General features: G+C 40.8%; 1 protein-coding gene across 1 annotated transcript in view; it reads right to left on the bottom strand.

Moving 5' to 3' along the window:
* Nucleotides 1–23,569, bottom strand: part of LOC307258436 (uncharacterized protein) — a gene marked incomplete at both ends in the record, with an annotated part of 32,737 nt that extends 9,168 nt beyond the window's left edge. Inside the window, 29 exons of the mRNA XM_080037965.1 lie at nucleotides 2,054–6,786; nucleotides 6,882–7,100; nucleotides 7,230–7,273; nucleotides 10,475–10,625; nucleotides 10,869–10,997; nucleotides 11,176–11,332; nucleotides 11,477–11,716; nucleotides 11,801–11,980; nucleotides 12,066–12,173; nucleotides 12,251–12,389; nucleotides 12,490–12,641; nucleotides 12,742–12,842; nucleotides 12,956–13,005; nucleotides 14,011–14,266; nucleotides 14,356–14,482; nucleotides 14,610–14,704; nucleotides 14,791–14,955; nucleotides 15,055–15,192; nucleotides 15,308–15,377; nucleotides 15,491–15,592; nucleotides 15,677–15,815; nucleotides 15,912–16,029; nucleotides 17,870–17,995; nucleotides 18,094–18,307; nucleotides 18,389–18,501; nucleotides 18,580–18,640; nucleotides 19,273–19,387; nucleotides 19,485–20,439; nucleotides 23,404–23,569. Of these exons, the coding sequence (XP_079894091.1) occupies nucleotides 2,054–6,786; nucleotides 6,882–7,100; nucleotides 7,230–7,273; nucleotides 10,475–10,625; nucleotides 10,869–10,997; nucleotides 11,176–11,332; nucleotides 11,477–11,716; nucleotides 11,801–11,980; nucleotides 12,066–12,173; nucleotides 12,251–12,389; nucleotides 12,490–12,641; nucleotides 12,742–12,842; nucleotides 12,956–13,005; nucleotides 14,011–14,266; nucleotides 14,356–14,482; nucleotides 14,610–14,704; nucleotides 14,791–14,955; nucleotides 15,055–15,192; nucleotides 15,308–15,377; nucleotides 15,491–15,592; nucleotides 15,677–15,815; nucleotides 15,912–16,029; nucleotides 17,870–17,995; nucleotides 18,094–18,307; nucleotides 18,389–18,501; nucleotides 18,580–18,640; nucleotides 19,273–19,387; nucleotides 19,485–20,439; nucleotides 23,404–23,569 (9,363 nt within the window). The remainder of the gene's footprint in view (nucleotides 1–2,053; nucleotides 6,787–6,881; nucleotides 7,101–7,229; nucleotides 7,274–10,474; nucleotides 10,626–10,868; nucleotides 10,998–11,175; nucleotides 11,333–11,476; nucleotides 11,717–11,800; nucleotides 11,981–12,065; nucleotides 12,174–12,250; nucleotides 12,390–12,489; nucleotides 12,642–12,741; nucleotides 12,843–12,955; nucleotides 13,006–14,010; nucleotides 14,267–14,355; nucleotides 14,483–14,609; nucleotides 14,705–14,790; nucleotides 14,956–15,054; nucleotides 15,193–15,307; nucleotides 15,378–15,490; nucleotides 15,593–15,676; nucleotides 15,816–15,911; nucleotides 16,030–17,869; nucleotides 17,996–18,093; nucleotides 18,308–18,388; nucleotides 18,502–18,579; nucleotides 18,641–19,272; nucleotides 19,388–19,484; nucleotides 20,440–23,403) is intronic.
* Nucleotides 23,570–23,787: the final 218 nt, after the last annotated feature.

The raw sequence follows: 23,787 nt of genomic DNA, 5'->3' as shown, positions 1-23,787 counted from the left end.
TAAATGTGGCAATGTGGCAAATGAGAATATGGATCATTAGTATAGTATAGTTAGTCGACTATAGGTAAGATTCAATCAGATTCAACTATGGACATCTGTTATGTGGAGGACAGCTCTACTACACGTTTGTACCCGATGAATGGTTTACACTTTAGATTTGGGGGATGCAGAAAGGTTTTTAAATTACTTATTAATAATCAGCCAATGATTTGTTAATAAGAATTACATAATAATAATAATAATAATGATAATTGATAGGATTTATATAGCGCTTTATTGCCTAGGCACTCAAAGACGCTTTACAGGGTTCCTTGTTCAATTCGTTCACACACAGTCATACCGGTGGTGGTAAACTACGAGAGTAGCCACAGCTGCCCTAGGGCAGACTGACGGAAGCGTGGCTCCCATTCAGCGCCAACGGCCCCTCCGACCACCACCTCAAACATACAGCAATCATACACATTCACACAAGGCAAGGTGGGTGAAGTGTCTTGCCCAAGGACACAACAACCATGACACAGGTGGCCGGGCGGGGATTGAACCGCCAACCCTTGGATCGTTGGCCAACCCGCTTAACCACCTGAGCCACAGACATGATTTACTAAAGGTTTTATAGATAACTAACAATACATTTGTGATGTGTTAAAGGCCAATATTGTATTTGGGGTCATTGTAATGCCAGTCAAAAGCCTCCAATTCCGGGGAGGGGGGGCGCTTGTGGTGTAGTGTTCAGAGCCTATCAATATATATTACAAATTATTTTGAGATTTCAAATTGCAATGTATCACTTACTTCTCCTTCAACACAGATTATTAATCATCTATAAATATATACGACTGTTTTGTAAATAATTGGTTCATCATTATCTAATGACTTATATATGACTTATGACTGACTTATAAATGAACATCATTATAAAGTGTTACCCTGCTTTGTCAATACTATTGTAGTTTTTTTTTAGAATTCACTAAAGTGTGAAAATCAAACCAAAAAGCCCTTTTAATATGGAGGCATTGGAGGCATTTCAAATGAATCAGTAATTACACATTACATTTATCAAGTGTTGATGTTTTCATTTACAACCCAAATGACCAAATACAGTCTGCAGTATAGGCATTAAAGCTTATTTCTTGTATCAAAGGGAATGACAGAACTTTTCTCAGGCCTTCTCAGAAGAAAGCCTGGAAACAACAGTTAGAAGAAAATCCAGTGGGCCTTTTGTGGGCAGTACTTAATTTAAGGTGATCTTTTCCTTGTACATTTGTATGTAAAAAAATAAAGTCAAATACCTTTCTAGGTGGTGTGAGATATGAGCAGTCTTTGTGGGGCTTCTTTGTGGTAGTAGCTGTTGTTGTGTCAATTTGGGTTGTTGAGCCAGAGCCAGTTGTGGTGGAGGCAGGAGTGGAGGCAGGAGTTGTTGGAGAAGTAGACTGACATGGTCTACCCAACTTCTCAACACTGCATGTCAAATTGCAATATGCAGTGAAACACCAGCCTGATCCATCAGTCTTATTGTACATGAAAGTACCTATATGAAAATGAAACCAAGGCAAATAGATAAAAGTGAATAAATGAAAAACAAAACAAAATCCAGGGTTACAAGGTTCAGGCGCCACACATTATTTTCTAAATGGACTTAAATGTAAAGTCAAAGTCAGGATCAGACCTACATTGTCCATACAATATCATAAATATTTTGTGGATAGATATGTTCAATATGCCACATGATTTGGCCACAGCATGTACTTTTCAGAAGCCATATACTGCCAATACACATTTCAATTCACAAAAAAGTTTCCAAAAGGATTTCAAAAGGAATTAAATGGAAACAAGATTTGATCTCAGAGCATAAATACCTTACATGTTCGGTTGCATTGTAAGGACAGGTGACAGGTCTAATTGTCCATTGCTTACCTGGAGGAAACATTTCTTCCATGTACTTGCAGAAACATAATGTTGTTCCACTTGGTGTTGAAGACTGAAGAGTTGAGGGTGTTACGGTCGAAACAGTTTCCATTGTTGCCTCCTTTGTTGTTGCCTTTTCTGTTGTCACCAATGTGGTGGGCTTAACTGTGGTCGTTGTTGTGGATTCTTCTGTGGTCGTTGTTGTGGTACTGGGTTCCAGGATTGTTGTGGATTCAGCGACTGTTGTTGTTGTGGGTTTTTCTGTGGTTGTGGTGACAGTGGTAGACGTCTCTTTAACTGTTGTAGATTCAAGAGTTGTGGTGGTGCTGGGTTCCGCTGTTGTTCCTGAGGTACCGGGCTTTTCTGTGGTTGTTGCTGTGGTACTGGGTTTCTCTGTGACTGTTGTGGATTCAGAGACTGTTGTTGTGGGGTTTTCTGTGGTGGTGGTGACAGTGGTAGACGTCTCTTCAACTGTTGTAGATTCGAGAGTTGTGGAGGTGCTGGGTTCGACTGTTGTTCCTGAGGTACTGGGCTTTTCTGTGGTTGTTGCTGTGGTACTGGGTTTCTCTGTGACTGTTGTGGATTCAGAGACTGTTGTTCCTGAGGTACTGGTCTTTTCTGTGGTTGTTGTTGTAGTATTCAATACATTGGATCCTGTCGGCACAGCTGTTGTGGCCACTGTATTTGTAACAACCTCAGGGGTTGCTGTTGTGATGGGTATTGTAGTTGTTGTAACAGCAGTAGTAGTGGTCTTCCCTGTTGTTGTTGTTGTTGTTGTTGTTGTTTCCATTCCTGTTGTTGCTGAAGTGGTGGATTCTTCTGTGTTTTCTGTTGTTGTGGGGGGAATTTCAGTGGTTGTGGTGACAGTGGTAGTAGACTTCTCTTTAACTGTTGTAGATTCAAGAGTTGAGGTGGTGCTGGGTTCGGCTGTTGTTCCTGAGGTACTGGGCTTTTCTGTGGTTGTTGCTGTAGTACTGGGTTTCTCTGTGACTGTTGTGGATTCAGGGACTGTTGCTGTGGGGTTTTCTGTGGTGGTGGTGACAGTGGTAGACGTCTCTTTAACTGTTGTAGATTCGAGAGTTGTGGTGGTGCTGGGTTCGACTGTTGTTCCTGAGGTACTGGGCTTTTCTGTGGTTGTTGCTGTGGTACTGGGTTTCTCTGTGACTGTTGTCGATTCAGAGACTGTTGTTCCTGAGGTACTGGGCTTCTCTGTGACTGTTGTTGTGGGATTTTCTGTGGTGGTTGTTGTTGTTGTGCTCTTGATGGATTCTTCAGTGGTTGGGTTTGTCTCTGGTGTTCCTGTGGTAGTGGCAGATGTTGTAGTACTGGCTGTAGTGGAGCTTGGTGTTGATGGTGTACAAGGGGTAACCATGCAGCATTTAATCCGTATTTCATAGTCAAGACAAACAGGAGGGACACTTTGGTCTTTGTTATGACAGATCAGTCCGTCCTTTAGGTTGCAAGTTTGTATTTGACCTAAGTCTTTCAAAGGTTTATCCTTGAAATGTGTTGCTCTACACTCTATTTCCGTAGGATTTTGGCAAACACTAAAGTTTTCAATGGGTTCATATTCTCCACCATCTGACGTCACGGTAGGATAATGCTTGCTCAGCCAATCTGTCCACTGACATACAACACAGTCAGAGGTTGGTATTGTTGTGATGGGTGTTCGTGTGACTGTTGTGGATTCAGAGACTGTTGTTCCTGAGGTACTGGTCTTTTCTGTGGTTGTTGTTGTAGTATTCAATACATTGGATCCTGTCGGCACAGCTGTTGTGGCCACTGTATTTGTAACAACCTCAGGGGTTGCTGTTGTGATGGGTATTGTAGTTGTTGTAACAGCAGTAGTAGTGGTCTTCCCTGTTGTTGTTGTTGTTGTTGTTGTTGTTGTTTCCATTCCTGTTGTTGCTGAAGTGGTGGATTCTTCTGTGTTTTCTGTTGTTGTGGGGGGAATTTCAGTGGTTGTGGTGACAGTGGTAGACTTCTCTTTAACTGTTGTAGATTCAAGAGTTGAGGTGGTGCTGGGTTCGGCTGTTGTTCCTGAGGTACTGGGCTTTTCTGTGGTTGTTGCTGTAGTACTGGGTTTCTCTGTGACTGTTGTGGATTCAGGGACTGTTGCTGTGGGGTTTTCTGTGGTGGTGGTGACAGTGGTAGACGTCTCTTTAACTGTTGTAGATTCGAGAGTTGTGGTGGTGCTGGGTTCGACTGTTGTTCCTGAGGTACTGGGCTTTTCTGTGGTTGTTGCTGTGGTACTGGGTTTCTCTGTGACTGTTGTCGATTCAGAGACTGTTGTTCCTGAGGTACTGGGCTTCTCTGTGACTGTTGTTGTGGGATTTTCTGTGGTGGTTGTTGTTGTTGTGCTCTTGATGGATTCTTCAGTGGTTGGGTTTGTCTCTGGTGTTCCTGTGGTAGTGGCAGATGTTGTAGTACTGGCTGTAGTGGAGCTTGGTGTTGATGGTGTACAAGGGGTAACCATGCAGCATTTAATCCGTATTTCATAGTCAAGACAAACAGGAGGGACACTTTGGTCTTTGTTATGACAGATCAGTCCGTCCTTTAGGTTGCAAGTTTGTATTTGACCTAAGTCTTTCAAAGGTTTATCCTTGAAATGTGTTGCTCTACACTCTATTTCCGTAGGATTTTGGCAAACACTAAAGTTTTCAATGGGTTCATATTCTCCACCATCTGACGTCACGGTAGGATAATGCTTGCTCAGCCAATCTGTCCACTGACATACAACACAGTCAGAGGTTGGTATTGTTGTGATGGGTGTTCGTGTGACTGTTGTGGATTCAGAGACTGTTGTTCCTGAGGTACTGGTCTTTTCTGTGGTTGTTGTTGTAGTATTCAATACATTGGATCCTGTCGGCACAGCTGTTGTGGCCACTGTATTTGTAACAACCTCAGGGGTTGCTGTTGTGATGGGTATTGTAGTTGTTGTAACAGCAGTAGTAGTGGTCTTCCCTGTTGTTGTTGTTGTTGTTGTTGTTTCCATTCCTGTTGTTGCTGAAGTGGTGGATTCTTCTGTGTTTTCTGTTGTTGTGGGGGGAATTTCAGTGGTTGTGGTGACAGTGGTAGACTTCTCTTTAACTGTTGTAGATTCAAGAGTTGAGGTGGTGCTGGGTTCGGCTGTTGTTCCTGAGGTACTGGGCTTTTCTGTGGTTGTTGCTGTAGTACTGGGTTTCTCTGTGACTGTTGTGGATTCAGGGACTGTTGTTGTGGGGTTTTCTGTGGTGGTGGTGACAGTGGTAGACGTCTCTTTAACTGTTGTAGATTCGAGAGTTGTGGTGGTGCTGGGTTCGACTGTTGTTCCTGAGGTACTGGGCTTTTCTGTGGTTGTTGCTGTGGTACTGGGTTTCTCTGTGACTGTTGTCGATTCAGAGACTGTTGTTCCTGAGGTACTGGGCTTCTCTGTGACTGTTGTTGTGGGATTTTCTGTGGTGGTTGTTGTTGTTGTGCTCTTGATGGATTCTTCAGTGGTTGGGTTTGTCTCTGGTGTTCCTGTGGTAGTGGCAGATGTTGTAGTAGTGGCTGTAGTGGAGCTTGGTGTTGATGGTGTACAAGGGGTAACCATGCAGCATTTAATCCGTATTTCATAGTCAAGACAAACAGGAGGGACACTTTGGTCTTTGTTATGACAGATCAGTCCGTCCTTTAGGTTGCAAGTTTGTATTTGACCTAAGTCTTTCAAAGGTTTATCCTTGAACTGTGTTGCTCTACACTCTATTTCCGTAGGATTTTGGCAAACACTAAAGTTTTCAATGGGTTCATATTCTCCACCATCTGACGTCACGGTAGGATAATGCTTGCTCAGCCAATCTGTCCACTGACATACAACACAGTCAGAGGTTGGTATTGTTGTGATGGGTGTTCGTGTGACTGTTGTGGATTCAGAGACTGTTGTTGCTGTGGTACTGGGTTTCTCTGTGACTGTTGTCGATTCAGAGACTGTTGTTCCTGAGGTACTGGTCTTTTCTGTGGTTGTTGTTGTAGTATTCAATACATGGGATCCTGTCGGCGCAGCTGTTGTGGCCACTGTATTTGTAACAACCTCAGGGGTTGCTGTTGTGATGGGTATTGTAGTTGTTGTAACAGCAGTAGTAGTTGTCTTCCCTGTTTTTGTTGTTGTTTCCATTCCTGTTGTTGCTGAAGTGGTGGATTCTTCTGTGTTTTCTGTTGTTGTGGGGGGAATTTCAGTGGTTGTGGTGACAGTGGTAGACTTCTCTTTAACTGTTGTAGATTCAAGAGTTGAGGTGGTGCTGGGTTCGGCTGTTGTTCCTGAGGTACTGGGCTTTTCTGTGGTTGTTGCTGTGGTACTGGGTTTCTCTGAGACTGTTGTGGATTCAGAGACTGTTGTTCCTGGGGTACTGGGCTTCTCTGTGACTGTTGTTGTGGGATTTTCTGTGGTGGTTGTTGTTGTTGTGCTCTTGATGGATTCTTCAGTGGTTGGGTTTGTCTCTGGTGTTCCTGTGGTAGTGGCAGATGTTGTAGTAGTGGCTGTAGTGGAGCTTGGTGTTGATGGTGTACAAGGGGTAACCATGCAGCATTTAATCCGTATTTCATAGTCAAGACAAACAGGAGGGACACTTTGGTCTTTGTTATGACAGATCAGTCCGTCCTTTAGGTTGCAAGTTTGTATTTGACCTAAGTCTTTCAAAGGTTTATCCTTGAAATGTGTTGCTCTACACTCTATTTCCGTAGGATTTTGGCAAACACTAAAGTTTTCAATGGGTTCATATTCTCCACCATCTGGGGCCATGGTAGGATAATGCTTGCTCAGCCAATCTGTCCACTGACATACAACACAGTCAGAGGTTGGTATTGTTGTGGTGGGTGTTCGTGTGACTGTTGTTTCAATTTCTGTGGTTGTTGTTTCTATATCTAATAAGAAAAAATACATTATCAGATTGTTATCAGGTTATATCAAACCAACAAGAAATCTTCCAAACCTCAGGTCTGCATTTTAAGTCTCTTACCACTTGTTGTAAAAGTAAAGGGTGTGGTTGATGAGTGTGTTGGATTCTGGGTAGTTGTTGGTGATGTCTGGGTTGTTGGTGTATAACAATCATAGGTGATTCTATTAATAATTCCATCCTTTCCACAATCAGCATCTATACAGGTTCCATCCCCATCATGAGTCTTATAGACTGTTTCTCCATATTCGTATACATGACCATTATGTAAGCATTTGCAATCTGCAAAAAAAGAGAATATCTTAATTCTTAGTTTTTCAATATTTCTTCACTGAGAAAACTATCAAAAATACAGATTGATAGTTTAACTAACATAAATCAAACACATAATTATTCCGAAAAAAAACTCACCATGGACATTGTAGCTGCACTCCACGTTTGTTGAAGAACATTTACTAAAAGGTAAATGAAAGACGGACATTTTATATACAGTACAGTGTTTCATAAAAAAATTAAATTGTTTTAGGTTGTCATTTCATGGTGGTGAACACACATTTGGGTCATCATACATCTTCCTGGGGCATGTCAAGTTATGTCCTTGACTTTGGCCGTAAGATATATTCACAACCATGCCATAATTGGAGGAGAGACGCAGTACAAGGTTGATGATAAAGATATCAGTGCAGATAATGTGTTTATATCAGCTGCCCACCTGCTCAGAACAGGTTGATTCCTGGACTTATTCGGAAAGTTGATTCGATCAGGGATGCCATTAACGGGCCGCAAATACTTGGATTTAGGCCACTGGATTTCGGCGGATAATACGGTACCAGTGACTCTCAAGACAGGCTTCATTCCAGCGCCTAGTCTCAACCAAAACACAGTCTCTCGATTCGGCTCCCTGCACCTACCTTGGCGGCGGTGCTATCTCTTCTCTCTCCGGGATGTTTATGTAAACAGACGCTCTACCCCCACACTCCCTCACCTACTCCTGTGAACTCTATCTGTGACCGGGCCACGAGGTCGTCTCCAAGGCTGCAGACTGCCACTACGTCTGGACAGAGATAGCTTCATGGAACATACACACACACACACACACGTAAACACATAGCACACACTCCCCGACCTCTCTAGCCTTCCTGAATCCTCCCCCTCTCCCTCCCGTCGCAGCGCGGACAGCTGCGGGCGGGGCGCCTGCCGGCTGCGTACGCCCCCTAGTGCCTGAGTTGTGACACCTACCGTCCCATGAACCCTACCCATTCCTCTGTGCTTATCGACGTGTCTATTTGTCTGTGGCGTTATCTTGTTGTTGCTTACTATGCCAAGGTGGTTTTTGTACTAATCACACACTTGCACCTAAGGAGCTCGTGTGAGAGTAGCATTTTTTTTAACCTGTCTTCCCTGATGTTCTCTTTATCCTTCCTACTTTAAGGGGCGCAGCGCACGCTGCCGACTCTTCAGTGTACCCCCCCTGTCTCCCATGTTTGTTTATTGTCACTCAATGTCTCTTGGCGGGGTATAACTGTAAACAAAATTTAGTTGTTTTGGTACAATGACAAAATAAAGTATCTTGAATCTTGAGAGCTCCGCGCACTTGTGTTCCATAACATTTTGGCCACGAGATTTGTAAAAGACACCCCTACATAAACCACTTATTATTATTACTTAGTATTCATGTTTCACTCCTCTTTCTACTTTTATTCAACATTCTTTAACTAGCGACATGTGATCATGAGAGCAAAAATTATAGAAATTAAATCGTTATTTTTTTAAATTTCACTGTACACCACTGACTGAAGGCGGCAGGTGTCCATCTACAGCAGGGGTGGGCAATTAATTTCCCCAAAGGGCCACATCAGAATCAGGGACTGTTGTGGAGGGCCGGACCAAAAGGCTAAACTCAATTCTGGTCAATATTAGTTGTATCTTTTTTTTTAAAGAAGTAAAGTATATGGTTTTGATAAGCTGCAGTAAATGTTATGGCAAAGAAATAGCCATACAAAGCCATGAAAATGCCAACATTATACCACTTAATCAACATTTACCATAGCAATTGTGAACAAAACGTGCAAGAAGCAGGGGAACCTTGGCCATACTTCCCAACTTAGAGACCTGTTATTCCGAAACCAAAGTGAGGGGTGTGGGGGTTCACCCCCAGAAAATTTGAGCTTCAAAGCCATTGTTTCCTGCATTATAGTGACTTTAAAATAATGAAAATATTAAATAACAACAAATAAAAATAAGTATCCTCCACTGCAACACAATTTTTGTTCATTATTATCTATTACTTGTATTGTCCTCTGTACAGGATAAAACAATCCACCGAGCAGATCATGTCCCACACCCTCCATTACATATGTATTATTATTATTGGGCTATTATTTACATTTTAAGGTTAAATCTCTCAATCTGGTAAAATTTGAGAGGAAGTTCAAATCTGATGATTTGAACAACTGTCTCCTGTGTGTGCTGCATGTCTTGTAGTCTATAATTTGGAGATAATGGCTGACATCATTTAGCCTTCTGGGAGCTGGATTTTCTACAGAAATATGAATATAAATAAATTAGGCACTAAAATATAACATATAAAGGGGTGTGTCCTGCGTGACCTGTTTGTTCGCCCGTTACAACCGCACACCCCTCTCGTACATCCACACCTCCACACAGACGTAGGAGAGGGGAGAGCCACACACACAGCCAACCTCCACACTCGTTGGGAATCGTTGCTCGGGGAGTGGGAAGGGGGAAGCGATAATATCAGACAAGTGAACGTACAAGCAGGTTGTCTGTCTGATATTATCGCCCCTCTTCCTCTTCCCCGAGTGCAGAGGTTGACTGTGTAGCTTGCACTGAGTCACTTTTTTTCAGCGCGCAGCGCACGGCAGCGCACTTAAAACAGCGCACATACAAGCGTCTTCTCCTTTTTTTGAATTGCGATTTACAACCAGTGAAGAGTAAGCTGCATACGCTTGCGCAAAATATAAACCCGCCTTCAAAATAAAAGCAATGCCGTTGTATTCCATTCATGATTTAAACTTATTAACGTTTGATTCTTAATTTTCCATTGACCTCACGCGGGCCAGTCAGAGACAGCCAGCGGGCCGGATGTGGCCTGCGGGCCACACAATGCCCAGGTCTGATCTACAGTCTTTAATTGCACTGACTCTACGCACTTTCAAGAGTCATGGCAAGAGACATGTTTTGTTTGTATATATTTTCACAATTCCCCTATTCATTCCTCTAAGGAAGTTTCAGTTTGTTTTAATTCTGGCACAGCCTTTGGACAAAGGTGGGAGTGTTTTTACTACGCCAGCTGTGGTCCCTGGGTGAGCCAGAATTAGACAAAGTCATTAAGAAAACATATGAATATAGCGTTCTTTGCACTGATGGTCTCATTTGCCGTACATGTAATTTATGATCATCCGAGGAAAAATAAGACTGTTTCAGAAATGTTTCAAAGTTCCTTGTAGCACCTTGAACTTTATGAATATGATTAGGCCGGCTAATGCAGCAAATACCATTATAATATAACTTAATTTTATAAGGATAATATTTGTATATAGAGTATGGCTTTATATTAGCTTTCATAAAACAAATATAGGTAACCATTAACGTTTGCACCAAGTATAGAATTAGTAAAATTGAAAGTTTCCTACCAATTGTAACAGTTTTCATTTGAAGGCATGTCTTCCCCTTCTTGATAATGCTTCCCTTCGTCATCATAGCATCCACATTCAATCTGTGACACACACTTCATAGTACTGTCTTCCATATAAGGTCGTTCAGGTGGACATCTTGGATAGCAGCCTTGAAAAGATAAATGTCGCTGTAAGTTACAAACCAAATAAGTACAGACATAAAGTCTAGCCTAAACCACGTGTGAATCTCTGAATGGCGAAAGTGAAAAAGGTAAAGGTAAATTAAATGACAGTAACTACAATTATGCTTGACCATTGGGCTTAAAGAGAAAGCATTGCATGGTGAGTCAACTCTACCTGAATATTTATAACACTTAAAGTATATGCAACATAACGTTCATGTAATTTATACCTTCTAATGCTGGAATTTGACTGTAGCACTTTCCCGAGGGATTCCTGCAAGTCTTCATGCATGGTTTTCCACATGGCTCATAGTGCCATTCACATGGTCCATCACGGTTGTAAAAACTACAGAATACAGCTAATGAAACAGGAAAATAACATAAGATACAAAAAACAAAATTACTAAATCATGTATACAATTTTCATAACAAATGAGTAGAAGTTAATTTTTCACATTTCATATTACATAGGACATGGTGATAATGACATTGTATTTTTTTTTTATCTCCTCGCACAAACACAAGTAAAACACTCACGGCAGACTGAGGGAGATCTCCATTTCACACAGGATCCAGCCTTATTACAGGCTGCTGCGTAGGCGGCTACAGCCGAGCAGAAACAGTCACAATCTCCTCCTGTATTGCAGGCACATGTGTCTTTCACACAGGCATCATGATAGTTTTGGGGATCCACCTTTTTGGAACAAAATCATTGTAATTGAAAACAGAGTACATTCTGATTGCCAATTATACAAAGTCATTGCATACAGAGTTTATTACTAACAAGGACTGTGTTTGCGATTACATGCCATGTGGCATTGCTTGGAAGTTTTCTTACCTTCGAATGGCATTTTTCAAATACTTCACTCTTGATAATGTTGCAGTGTTTCAATGCCCATGCCTGCCTGTGGGAGTACAGAATGCAGGGATTCTTTGGTGCGACAGCATTAGGGCAAGTAGGTGATACTTTCCAGCTGTTTCCAAACTCATGGGCTTCAACCACAACGTCTTTGCTTCTGGTGGTGTAATCGTTCTTGATATTCCCATCAAAATTCCCACACAGACCACAGACTTTTCCCTGTAATTACATGAGATCTAGTTAATTTGTCAAGTGGTAAACCTATTCACATTCACCTACACACCTGTATATCTGCTCACTCACCTTGAATGTGGGACTGAGTTTAATCATGAGTGTTGTCTTCTTATTCCAAATTAGAACAACACCATTCTCGGCCTCAATCACAACATACAGACCTATAGAGTGCATCTTATAGGGTATTTCCTGCCCATTGTCTTGTTTGATAACATGGACATTTTCCTCCGAAAGAATAATTTCATGGTTCTGAAAGAAAAATAAACAAGGTCATCTGTAATCTTGCAAGTTTTTTTTAAACAATATGTGACATGCATATCATAATGTAATGTACCCCCAAGTAGAACTTTATATTAGTGGAGCAGATGCTTTCAGTTGATGAACATGGAATGTTCTCAGTCAAGACTCTGAAGCTGCCATTGTTACTTTCTCCACAGTAATCCTGCAAGAAACTGACGTCAGTATTACAAGACTGACATTTGACAGATAACAAAGACTAAGGATACATTTGTGCCGTACCTGAGCGAAGACGTAGCCACATTCACCATTAAAAGAGAATTTCTTTTCATCAAAAGTGATGTAATGTCCTTCTCCGTATATGATACAGGTTCCATCGCAGTTACGGTTTGTACAGTCCCATGTTCGGCCTTTGCAAGTGCTTTGATTTGAAGAAATAGAGTAATGTCAATATATATATCCTCAATTTAAAAGAAACTGAACTGACCCTACATTGGTGTGGACAGGATAAAAGGGCTCACCAGGTATTACAGTCCACAGTGGTAGTCTGTCCAGGATTATAAAATTCTCCATTATATTCGCAGGGACAGTTCTCTTCCTCAACACAGCCTCCTTTATCGTCTGACATCAGGCCCGCAGGACATACACAGCCGGAGGTACAGTGACTATTGATCTAAACAGCAATAATGCATTTAACATGTCATCCTTTTGGTTTAGTATACATACTGTATGTAGAATACCTTTCAACAGGCATGAACCTTTCTCTATCTTACGCATTCTGTGTTCAGTGTCTTGCAGCTTTTTTGGCACTCGGATCCCTGGTCACCTGGCTTTGCGCTTGAGCAGTTGAAGAAAACCATTGGCTCGGTGCATGCTGATGACAATAATAGTGTGTTATAAAGGATACCACTGTATGCTGCTTATATTGCTAATACTTTGCTGTGCTATGAAAGGAATTCTATGACGAGCTGAGTGCTTTCTACCTACATGTAGTCACGTGACTTCCTTTACAGTCTAGTTTTCCGCTGCGGCAGACGCTGAAATGCATAGACAGAGGGGTTGATAAATGTTGACAATGGGAGAATTTTCTAGTTTATTATTTCAAGTTTTCGATAAATGTCTTTGCTTAAACAAAAACAATCTAGGACAGGGTTACCAAACTGGCATATAGGCTTTAGATTGTCATTTTAGTTAATCTTGTATCCATCAGTATTTATTTCAATGTAGAATAAAGTTGCAGGGAGCTGGAAACTATTTTAGGCCATAGAGAGAAAAAATCACTTGTCAATGGTCTATAAAAAATACAAACAGACAATCACATTTTTGTTTGCAGTTTTGTGATTCCAATTCACCATACACTGTTTAGTGGATGTGGGGACACAAATACAATACAAACAAAAGGGTCTATTTGATGTAATTATATGAAAATTAAAATAATAGAGGGAATTTAAAAAAGGGAATTTAAAACATATTGAAATAAGCATTATAATAATGAAATAAGCATTGCAACGAAAGTGCAATCATGGCTAACTATACAAACATTAAATCCATTACATAATTGCCTTATATTACCAAAAGAGTTATTTGCATTTGCTTAGCTGAACAAACTAAAGAAGCAGAAGTTGTTCATGAGCTGGAATTCAAACAAATAGTTTTTTTGGCAGATGTTTACTTTCATTAAATATACTCCTTTTTGAACCTCTATTTAGCAGTAATGTTGTCGAGTGTGCGTTACTCGTTTTGCTGTATGCCTAAACACAGCTTCTCACTCAGCAGTTGGAAACAGTACTTAAAGGTTAATTAAATATGGTCCTGGATGAACCCTACACCAGAAAAAGCTGACCCAAAACCTGCTGCGGGGCTTGAGCTGCAACATCCCCAAATGAACTTCTGCCAGAGACCTTTGTTGCATTGTATCCCCTTTTTCTGTCCTGAGAGCTTTACAGACAGCTCACCAGTACACACATGGAAATCCCCAAAAACAAATCTGTAGAAGAAAGATTTGTATGCTCTTATCTTATTAGAAATACTGAAATCCTCACCAATTTTGTCCGTCAACCATGCAGGATTGCCCAGGGTGCACCAAGGTGTCTCTCACGTGACAGGGGCAATGAGAAGCTGGCACACACTGTCCATCCTCATTTAGGTAAGTTCCGTCAGCACAGCCACAGCCATCGAGCGGCGTAAATTTAACTTCACATGTTGAGTCTGACTGACTAAGAGAGCGGCAAGTGCGACCACAGCTTGTCATTTGGTAGCCATAAACAAGAGTAGGAGGGCAGCCAGTTGTGTATTTCACTTTGAAAGGAGGTTTGCTTAGTATAAGATTAAAATAAATAGATACAGACTTTATCAATTTCACATTTGATAGTTTGGGTGTAACTTACGACACGTTGTGTCCCTCCATCCCTCCAGTAAGACACCTTCAGCGGCACATGCGTGGGCATAGGAAGATAAGGCTGCACACATGCACTCCTCACTGTTTTCACAGGCGCAGGTGTCATAAATGCAAAACTGCATAAAGAGGCAGGAAAAAGCTATATCAATAGTTTAAATGTGCCATTGTTAAGTGAAATAATAAAAATGCAGAAATACACAAATTCATTGAACTGCCTATAGAAGAAGAACAAACTCTGCTTACAGCTTCGTAGTCTTCAGGGTTTATATCAGAATGACACTGGGCAAAAACCCCATTTGGGTCTGACAGCAAGGAGCACCAGTGTTTGGCATAGTTTTCTAGAAAAACAAATAAACATGTTTCATACTGACATAGTGTTGTTAGGAACGATATTAATAAATGGAGTATGATTTACGATACCTACCCCTGTCTACGCTCAACATGCAGGGGTCCCTAAGATTGTTTGTCACATCAGGGCAGTTTGTTTTGGTCTTCCATGTGTTGGCAAATATCCCAGCCGTTCCCTCAATCAATCCATTTGAGGTCCTGAAGTCATCAGCTTCCACATCATTAAAATCTCCACAGAGACCTGTTTGAAGAAAATTACGTTGACTTTACACTTCACTCCAATAATCATCACATCATATTTCAAACTATAGTTAAAAAGTTGTAAGAATTAAAATCACACCTTGGAGATTTCCCTTATTTGAAACATTGGCTATAATGTAGACCTGCATAATGGGTGTGTGCTGAATCTCAAGACGAAGCCCATAGTTTGTTTGCACTATAGTGAAGAAAGTTGATGGCTTGAAGACTGCAACGCTATCTGCAGGGGGAAATCCATTTTTAAACAATGAGATGTTTTAATTTAAGTAAACTTTATGTAAAAATATGTCTTGAGTTCATAGTAAAATGAACACAATAAAAAAACACTCACTAACCATCAAAAATAGGCAGGTGAGAAATCATTTGGTTATAGATAACCTGTCCGCTGGCTTGAACTACAATCGTCTAAAGTGGGAAAAATGACACTGTGACTGTTAAAAAGTTCAGGTTAAATATCTACACACTGCCGTACAGATACGAAATAGGAAATGTCTATAAATTATATACTGTAATTTTACCTTATGGTCAGGCAGTAGTACAGTGACTGCACCCAGGCAAGTCAATTCATCAGATTTTTCACAATTGACCAGGTCACCAAGGACACTGAATTTGCCAGTGTTCTAAAATCAAAAATGTAAAATGAAAAAATGTTCAGGTATTGTATTTTCTATTTTAGATAAATTAATTAATTTAAGTTGCCTCACCTTGGAGAGAACATAAGAGCATTTTCCATGGAAAGTATATGTGTTATCATCAAAGGTGGAGACGTGGGAGCCCCCCACAACAGAGCAGGTACCAGGGCAGTCTAAATCCTCACAGTTCCACAGGCCCTTGTTGCAGGTGCTGTCAACAAAGTTCAGTTAGTTCAACTGGACACACCAACTCAAATATAGATGTGGTTTACTATAAACATTACAGTGAAGATAGTAACGGGATTACCATGTTTTACATGGCTTTGAGAAAGATTCCCCTGGTTTGTATGCCTTGCTATTGTGTACGCAGGAGCACTGGTCAACAGCAATACACCCACTCTCATTAATGTCGTCGAATACAGTCCCTTAAGAAAAACATAAAGACATGATTAATCTTTGGCCAATGGTAAACTGCTCTACAATGCAAACCCTGAAGGAGCCACCTATTTTACTTTTATTAAGTGTCCAAAGCGGAAAATTGTAATCAGGCCCGAGCACCGAATGGTGCAAAGCCCTATTGAAACCGTAAGGATTCTTATTCCCTATTATTATTATATGTAGTCATTTTTGGCACTTTTGACCCCCTTCCCATCATGCAAAAGTGGCAAAACCCTGCGGGCAGGTCAGACCTGAAAAAAAGAAATGGAACCCCTTTAATTGATCAAAACTCAGGCTGTGTTACACTTAGATGCACACAATTCGATACAGCAAGGTACAATCCCAGGACACACAAAAAACCCTCTTGACGCCCCACCCCAAAATCAACAAGAAGTATTTTATTTTGAAATATTTGCCACAAAACAGGAAGTTGACCGAACTCCACTATACTCTGGTTGCGTTCCGAATCGCATACTTTCTACTATATAGTATGTAGAAAAAAGATTTAGGATGTCCCGATTCTTGTGGCCAGATTTAGGATGGTTAGAAGTACCCGGATGTCCTACTTCATGCGGCCAAGATTGTTAGTGTTGAATGGTGCATCCTATTTGGGCGATTCTGACCCACAATCCAGTGCGCACGTGAAGTGACGTAACATCGACGAAGCCTCCATATGAACACAAACGGGGATGCGACGGATATAAAAGCAAGAGGCAAGATCAAGGCGCAATGTTATGATGAAATAAGAGAGTAAAGTATGTCCCAATAGTATGCCTACTGCATCCTAACTAGATTCTTTTTATCGTCGGATGTAGTATGTAGAATAGAAAAAATAAAGAGTATGCGATTCGGAACGCAACTTCTGTCTCATCTTCTCCAAATTGTTTATGGTTAATGACTCCCAAGGCCTGAGGAAGCCCACACACTAATATTCATAGAAAGTAAGAGCGCCACCTGCTGGGTCAAGTAAAACATAAAGATAACACAGGAAGCTACTTCCATCGGCTCAATCGCCTTTGTAATTTCTCGGCGTCATCGCCTCCAGCCCAGGCCCGAGGACGTCCGCGCATCAGTATCAAGCGCAGTTGCGGTGCCTCCCGCCAGTGACGAGCATTACTCTGCAGCGCGCTCCGAAGACAGACTCATGCAGCTTCACGCGGTCACCCGGAGGACACGGTCATCGCTGCTCGCAGCTTTAATTCCATTTGAATTGCTTAGTGTCACAGCCCGAAACGTGCACTGGCTGTTTCAACTGTTTTACCCTGGGTTTCCCTATCTCCACTTGTCTCCTGTGTTCTCCTGTCTTTCTCTCTCTGTATTTTTCTTCAGCCTTTTGAATTGTGTATTCAAGTTGATTTTTCAAATGTTTCTTTCTGCTCTTCACTAACCCTGTGTCAACCTGTGCTCTAGTATAATCGCTTGCATTTTCACATCTAGTTTTTACTTGTGCTCCGCCATACCTAACTAACCTTTTACAGAACACAATTAATTATATTTATGTCATTTTAGCATATGTTTAAGGGATGTCAAAGCCAACTCCATCTCCTTCCATAGTGAAACCCAAACTGAATAATTAAGGCTGAGTACTTTTGGATTTGACTTTCACTCTTTGCAGCATTAGGCTAAACAGTCATAACCTTGCACCTTACTGATAGCAGCCAAACAAAAACAAAGAGGAGCGTCAAGAGAACAGGGACACATCAAATTAATGTGATAATCTCCCTATATTAACATAAAGTAAAGCATTTAGTATTTGTGGGTAACAACAAACCAAAAGACAAATTATAACTTCATCATCTCTTTTGGTTTTAAAATCAGAAAACTTACCAGATGGACAGAAGCATCCATCTACGCAGTGTTCATCACACACTTGGCTCCTCTGGGAGTTGCTGCAGGTGTCAACACAGGGACTACCACATTCCTTATATTCCTTGTTGAAAAGGCATGTTTGGCCTATTCAACACATGACATTTTATTTTTAGAAACACTGATTCTGATATAAATACAGTGAAAATGCACAAACATGTAAATGTTTTGATTGCTGTTCTCACCACAGATATCTTCGGTCTTCCATTCTTGGGGTTTCCCGCCTAAATAAGCACACTGACGGGAGTACTCTGTTATGCTTTTACAAAGGCATGAAGAACTGCTGCTGTTACAGTTGCACATGTCCTTCTCACATGCTTCGATATACTTGTCAGTATCAAGCAGGTCTTGGCAGCTGAGGAATGCAGTTCCTGAGAGCAGCTCCTCACAGAGACTTGTCTGTTGGTCAAAGTATATGATTTATTTAAATTGTACCTAAATGTCATATCAATTATTTAAAGCAAATCCATTTTGTCATACCTGCTTTGCACAGGTTGTTGTTGCGGTAGAGGACATGTCTTCACATTCTTCATTAAGATCGTTGACTTTCCACATCTCCCCAACATCTTCAGGAGTCATTGAAATCCCTGTTTCTAGAGGCAAAAGAAGTGTTTAGCAAATGTGAAGACACATTTTATAGTTTGTTTTAATCTTATTTTTTATGTATTTACCTGTGGTGAAGTCAGCACACAGACCACAGGTCTCATTCTTGAATTTTGCATCCAGCTCAACCTTAAAATCAGGTGAAAAACGACATTTGAATAAGGTGCAGAAAAGGAATATTGTACAGCACATTGCAGAAGATTGCCTTTTTTCTCAATTATATCAGAATAGAATGAAAAGTTCTAACTTTTACATAATCATTTCGCTAAACTACAATAACAGATGAAAACCATGTGATTGGGATAGAGAAAGCAGACCTTAAGTGGAGAATGTTGTGACAACTACTGTTTCTCAAAAATGACATGGACAGTTTGTCATGCTCCTAGTTTCACTAATAGCCTTCCTGAGGACAGGAGACATGTTTACCTGTTTTAACAGCAACCTAAGAACTAGATTTTGTTTTGCCTTTTTTAATAATGAATATTGTCTTTAAGTGATTGAATACTTGAAAATCGACCATTTTTAATCTGTGCAAAATGCCTTATTAAGAGCACCCTGGGCACTTCTAACATTGGTAAAATGTATCTTACTATAAACACGATCTCACAAAAATATGTTAAGTTTAGCTAAGAAGTGATCGAAATCAGCCAAGTATAAATGTAGCAGTACAACTTAATATATTTTTTTTAATAGATCAGGTTCTGTGCTGATCTAAGATGTATACAATCAGGTATGATATGGAGCACAATGATAAAACATACCGAAAATGAGTCTTCTTCATTCCATTTCATGACCAAACCCAGCTTAGCCTCTATCTTCACATAGGAGCAACCTCTTGCGATTGAAATGCCGGACTGGCTAAATGGTAGAGTAACACTATAGGAGACAAAAAAATCATCACAGTAACACGATAAGACATTAAAGTCCGTAAAACCAATGGTAATGACATGTCATACTATCAAAACAGACTCACAGTTCCTCATTGAACCTGACGGAAGTCCCAGCTAATTCCACATCGACTCCTTCCAGGTTCATAGTTATCTTCTTTATGGTAGTGACCCCATCTATCTGTTGCCGTTTGATCAGAATGGAAAAACTCTCAAGGCTGCTCTTGCATTGGGACGCAAGGATGTAGTTGCAAGTGGAAGGAAGTTGGAAGAAGTCTCCGTTGAACGTCCTAAAATGAGAGTCTCCCCATGTGCTGCAGAACTGGTTGTTTGTTGAGATATTCTTATCTTTTTTCTCTTTCTCTCCACTCTTATCTTCCTTCTCTTTCTCCTCACTCTTCTCTTTCTCCCCACTTTTATCATTCTTTTCTTTCTCTTCACTCTTATCTTTCTCCTCACTCTTATCTTTCTCCTCACTCTTATCTTCCTTCTCTTTCTCCCCACTCTTCTCTTTCTCCCCACTTTTATCATTCTTTTCTTTCTCTTCACTCTTATCTTTCTCCTCACTCTTATCTTCCTTCAATTTCTCCACACTCTTATCTTTCTTCTCTTTCTCCCCACTTTTATCGTTCTTCTCTTTTTCCACACTCTTATCTTTCTTCTCTTTCTCCCCACTTGTATCTTCTTTCTCTCCACTCTTATCTTCCTTCTCTTTCTTTTCTTTCTCTTCACTCTTATCTTTCTCCTCACTCTTATCTTCCTTCTCTTTCTCCCCACTTTTATCGTTCTTCACTTTCTCCCCACTCTTATCTTCTTTCTCTTCACTCTTATCTTCCTTTAGTTTTTCCGCACTCTTATCATTCTTCTCTTTCTCCCCACTCTTATCTTCTTTCACTTTCTCCTCACTCTTATCTTTCTTCTCTTTCTCCTCACTCTTATTTTTCTTCACTTTCTCCTCACTCTTATCTTTCTTCTCCCCACTCTTGTCTTCCTTCACGTTTTCTGCACTCTTATCTTTCTTCTCTTTCTCTCCACTCTTATCTTCTTTCACTTTCTCCCCACTCTTATCTTTCTTCTCTTTCTCCTCACTCTTATTTTTCTTCTCTTTCTCCCCATTCTTATTTTTCTTCTCTTTCTCCTCACTCTTATCTTCTTTCTCTTCACTCTTATCTTTCTTCTCCCCACTCTTGTCTTCCTTCACTTTTTCCGCACTCTTATCTTTCTTCTCTTTCTCTCCACTCTTATCTTCTTTCACTTTCTCCCCACTTTTATCTTTCTTCTCTTTCTCCTCACTCTTATTTTTCTTCTCTTTCTCCCCATTCTTATTTTTCTTCTCTTTCTCTCCACTCTTATCTTCTTTCACTTTCTCCCCACTTTTATCATTCTTTTCTTTATCCTCACTCTTATCTTCTTTCTCTTCACTCTTATCTTTCTTCACTTTCTCTCCACTCTTATCTTCTTTCACTTTCTCCCCACTCTTATCTTTCTTCTCTTTCTCCTCACTCTTATTTTTCTTCTCTTTCTCCCCATTCTTATCTTTCTTCTCTTTCTCTCCACTCTTATCTTCTTTCACTTTCTCCCCACTCTTATCTTTCTTCTCTTTCTCCTCACTCTTATTTTTCTTCTCTTTCTCCCCTTTCTTATTTTTCTTCTCTTTCTCCTCACTCTTATCTTCTTTCTCTTCACTCTTATCTTTCTTCTCCCCACTCTTGTCTTCCTTCACTTTTTCCGCACTCTTATCTTTCTTCTCTTTCTCTCCACTCTTATCTTCTTTCACTTTCTCCCCACTCTTATCTTTCTTCTCTTTCTCCTCACTCTTATTTTTCTTCTCTTTCTCCCCATTCTTATTTTCCTTCACTTTTTCCGCACTCTTATCTTTCTTCTCTTTCTCCCCACTTTTATCTTTCTTTTCTTTCTCTTCACTCTTATCTTTCTTCACTTTCTCCTCATTCTTATCTTCTTTCACTTTCTCCTCACTCTTATCTTTCTTCTCCCCACTCTTAACTTCCTTCACTTTTTCCGCACTCTTTTCTTTCTTCTCTTTCTCCCCACTCTTATCTTCTTTCACTTTCTCCGCACTCTTATCTTTCTTCTCTTTCTCCCCACTCTTATCTTTCTTCACTTTCTCCCCACTCTTATCTTTCTTCTCTTTCTCCCCACTTTTATCATTCTTTTCTTTCTCACCACTCTTATCTTCTTTCACTTTCTCCCCACTCTTATCTTTCTTTTCTTTCTCCTCACTCTTATCTTTCTTCTCTTTCTCCCCACTCATCTGACCCATCTGACCACCATGACCCATCTGACCACCATTACCCATCTGACCCATCTGACCACCATGACCCATCTGACCCATCTGACCCATCTGGCCATCATGACCCATCTGACCCTCATGAACTTCTTTCACTTTCTCCTCACTCTTATCTTTCTTCTCCCCACTCTTATCTTCTTTCACTTTCTCCGCACTCTTATCTTTCTTCTCTTTCTCCCCACTCTTGTCTTCCTTTACTTTTTCCGCACTCTTATCTTTCTTCTCTTTCTCCCCACTCTTGTCTTCCTTTACTTTTTCCGCACTCTTATCTTTCTTCTCTTTCTCCCCACTCTTATCTTCTTTCTCTTCACTCTTATCATTCTTTTCTTTCTCCCCACTCTTATCTTTCTTCTCTTTCTCCCCACTCTTATCTTCTTTCTCTTCACTCTTATCTTTCTTCTCTTTCTCCCCACTCTTATCTTCCTTCACTTTTTCCGCACTCTTATCTTTCTTCTCTTTCTCCCCACTTTTATCTTTCTTTTCTTTCTCCTCACTCTTATCTTTCTTCTCTTTCTCCCCACTTTTATCATTCTTTTCTTTCTCCTCACTCTTATCTTTCTTCTCTTTCTCCCCACTCTTGTCTTCCTTTACGTTTTCCCCACTTTTATCATTCTTTTCTTTCTCCTCACTCTTATTTTTCTTCTCTTTCTCCCCACTCTTATCTTCTTTCTCTTCACTCTTATCTTTCTTGTCTTTCTCCCCACTCTTATCTTCCTTCACTTTTTCCGCACTCTTATCTTTCTTCTCTTTCTCCCCACTTTTATCTTTCTTTTCTTTCTCCTCACTCTTATCTTTCTTCTCTTTCTCCCCACTCATCTGACCCATCTGACCACCATGACCCATCTGACCCATCTGACCACCATGACCCATCTGACCCATCTGGCCATCATGACCCATCTGACCCTCATGACCCTCATGAACTTCTTTCACTTTCTCCTCACTCTTATCTTTCTTCTCCCCACTCTTATCTTCTTTTACTTTTTCCGCACTCTTATCTTTCTTCTCTTTCTCCCCACTCTTATCTTCTTTCTCTTCACTCTTATCTTTCTTCTCTTTCTCCCCACTCTTATCTTCCTTCACTTTTTCCGCACTCTTATCTTTCTTCTCTTTCTCCCCACTTTTATCTTTCTTTTCTTCCTCCTCACTCTTATCTTTCTTCTCTTTCTCCCCACTTTTATCATTCTTTTCTTTCTCCTCACTCTTATCTTTCTTCTCTTTCTCCCCACTCTTGTCTTCCTTTACGTTTTCCCCACTTTTATCATTCTTTTCTTTCTCCTCACTCTTATTTTTCTTCTCTTTCTCCCCACTCTTATCTTCTTTCTCTTCACTCTTATCTTTCTTGTCTTTCTCCCCACTCTTATCTTCCTTCACTTTTTCCGCACTCTTATCTTTCTTCTCTTTCTCCCCACTTTTATCTTTCTTTTCTTTCTCCTCACTCTTATCTTTCTTCTCTTTCTCCCCACTCATCTGACCCATCTGACCATCATGACCCATCTGGCCATCATGACCCATCTGACCCATCTGACCACCATGACCCATCTGACCCATCTGACCACCATGACCCATCTGACCCATCTGACCACCATGACCCATCTGACCCATCTGACCACCATGACCCATCTGACCCATCTGACCCATCTGACCACCATGACCCATCTGACCCATCTGACCACCATGACCCATCTGACCCATCTGACCACCATGACCCATCTGACCACCATGAACCATCTGACCCATCTGACCACCATGACCCATCTGACCATCATGACCCATCCGACCCATCTGACCACCATGACCCATCTGACCCATCTGACCATCATGACCCATCTGACCATCATGAACCATCTGACCACCATGACCCATCTGACCATTCTCATCCATAGGACCCATCTGACCCATCTCATCCATAGGATCCATCTCATCCATATGACCCATAGGAACCATCCTATGACTCATATCTTAAAAAAGAAAGACATTTATACAATCAGTTTACATTGTCAAATCATATCAAATCAGTTTTATTTATATAACCCAATGTCACAAAAAGCCATTTTGCCACAGGCTTCACAGACAAAATATGA

Source organism: Ammodytes marinus (assembly GCF_949987685.1).
Source record: "Ammodytes marinus genome assembly, chromosome: 12".
NCBI lineage: Eukaryota > Metazoa > Chordata > Actinopteri > Uranoscopiformes > Ammodytidae > Ammodytes > Ammodytes marinus.
The sequence above is the reverse complement of the archived record's forward strand: the minus strand, read 5'-3'. Positions and strand labels throughout refer to the sequence as shown.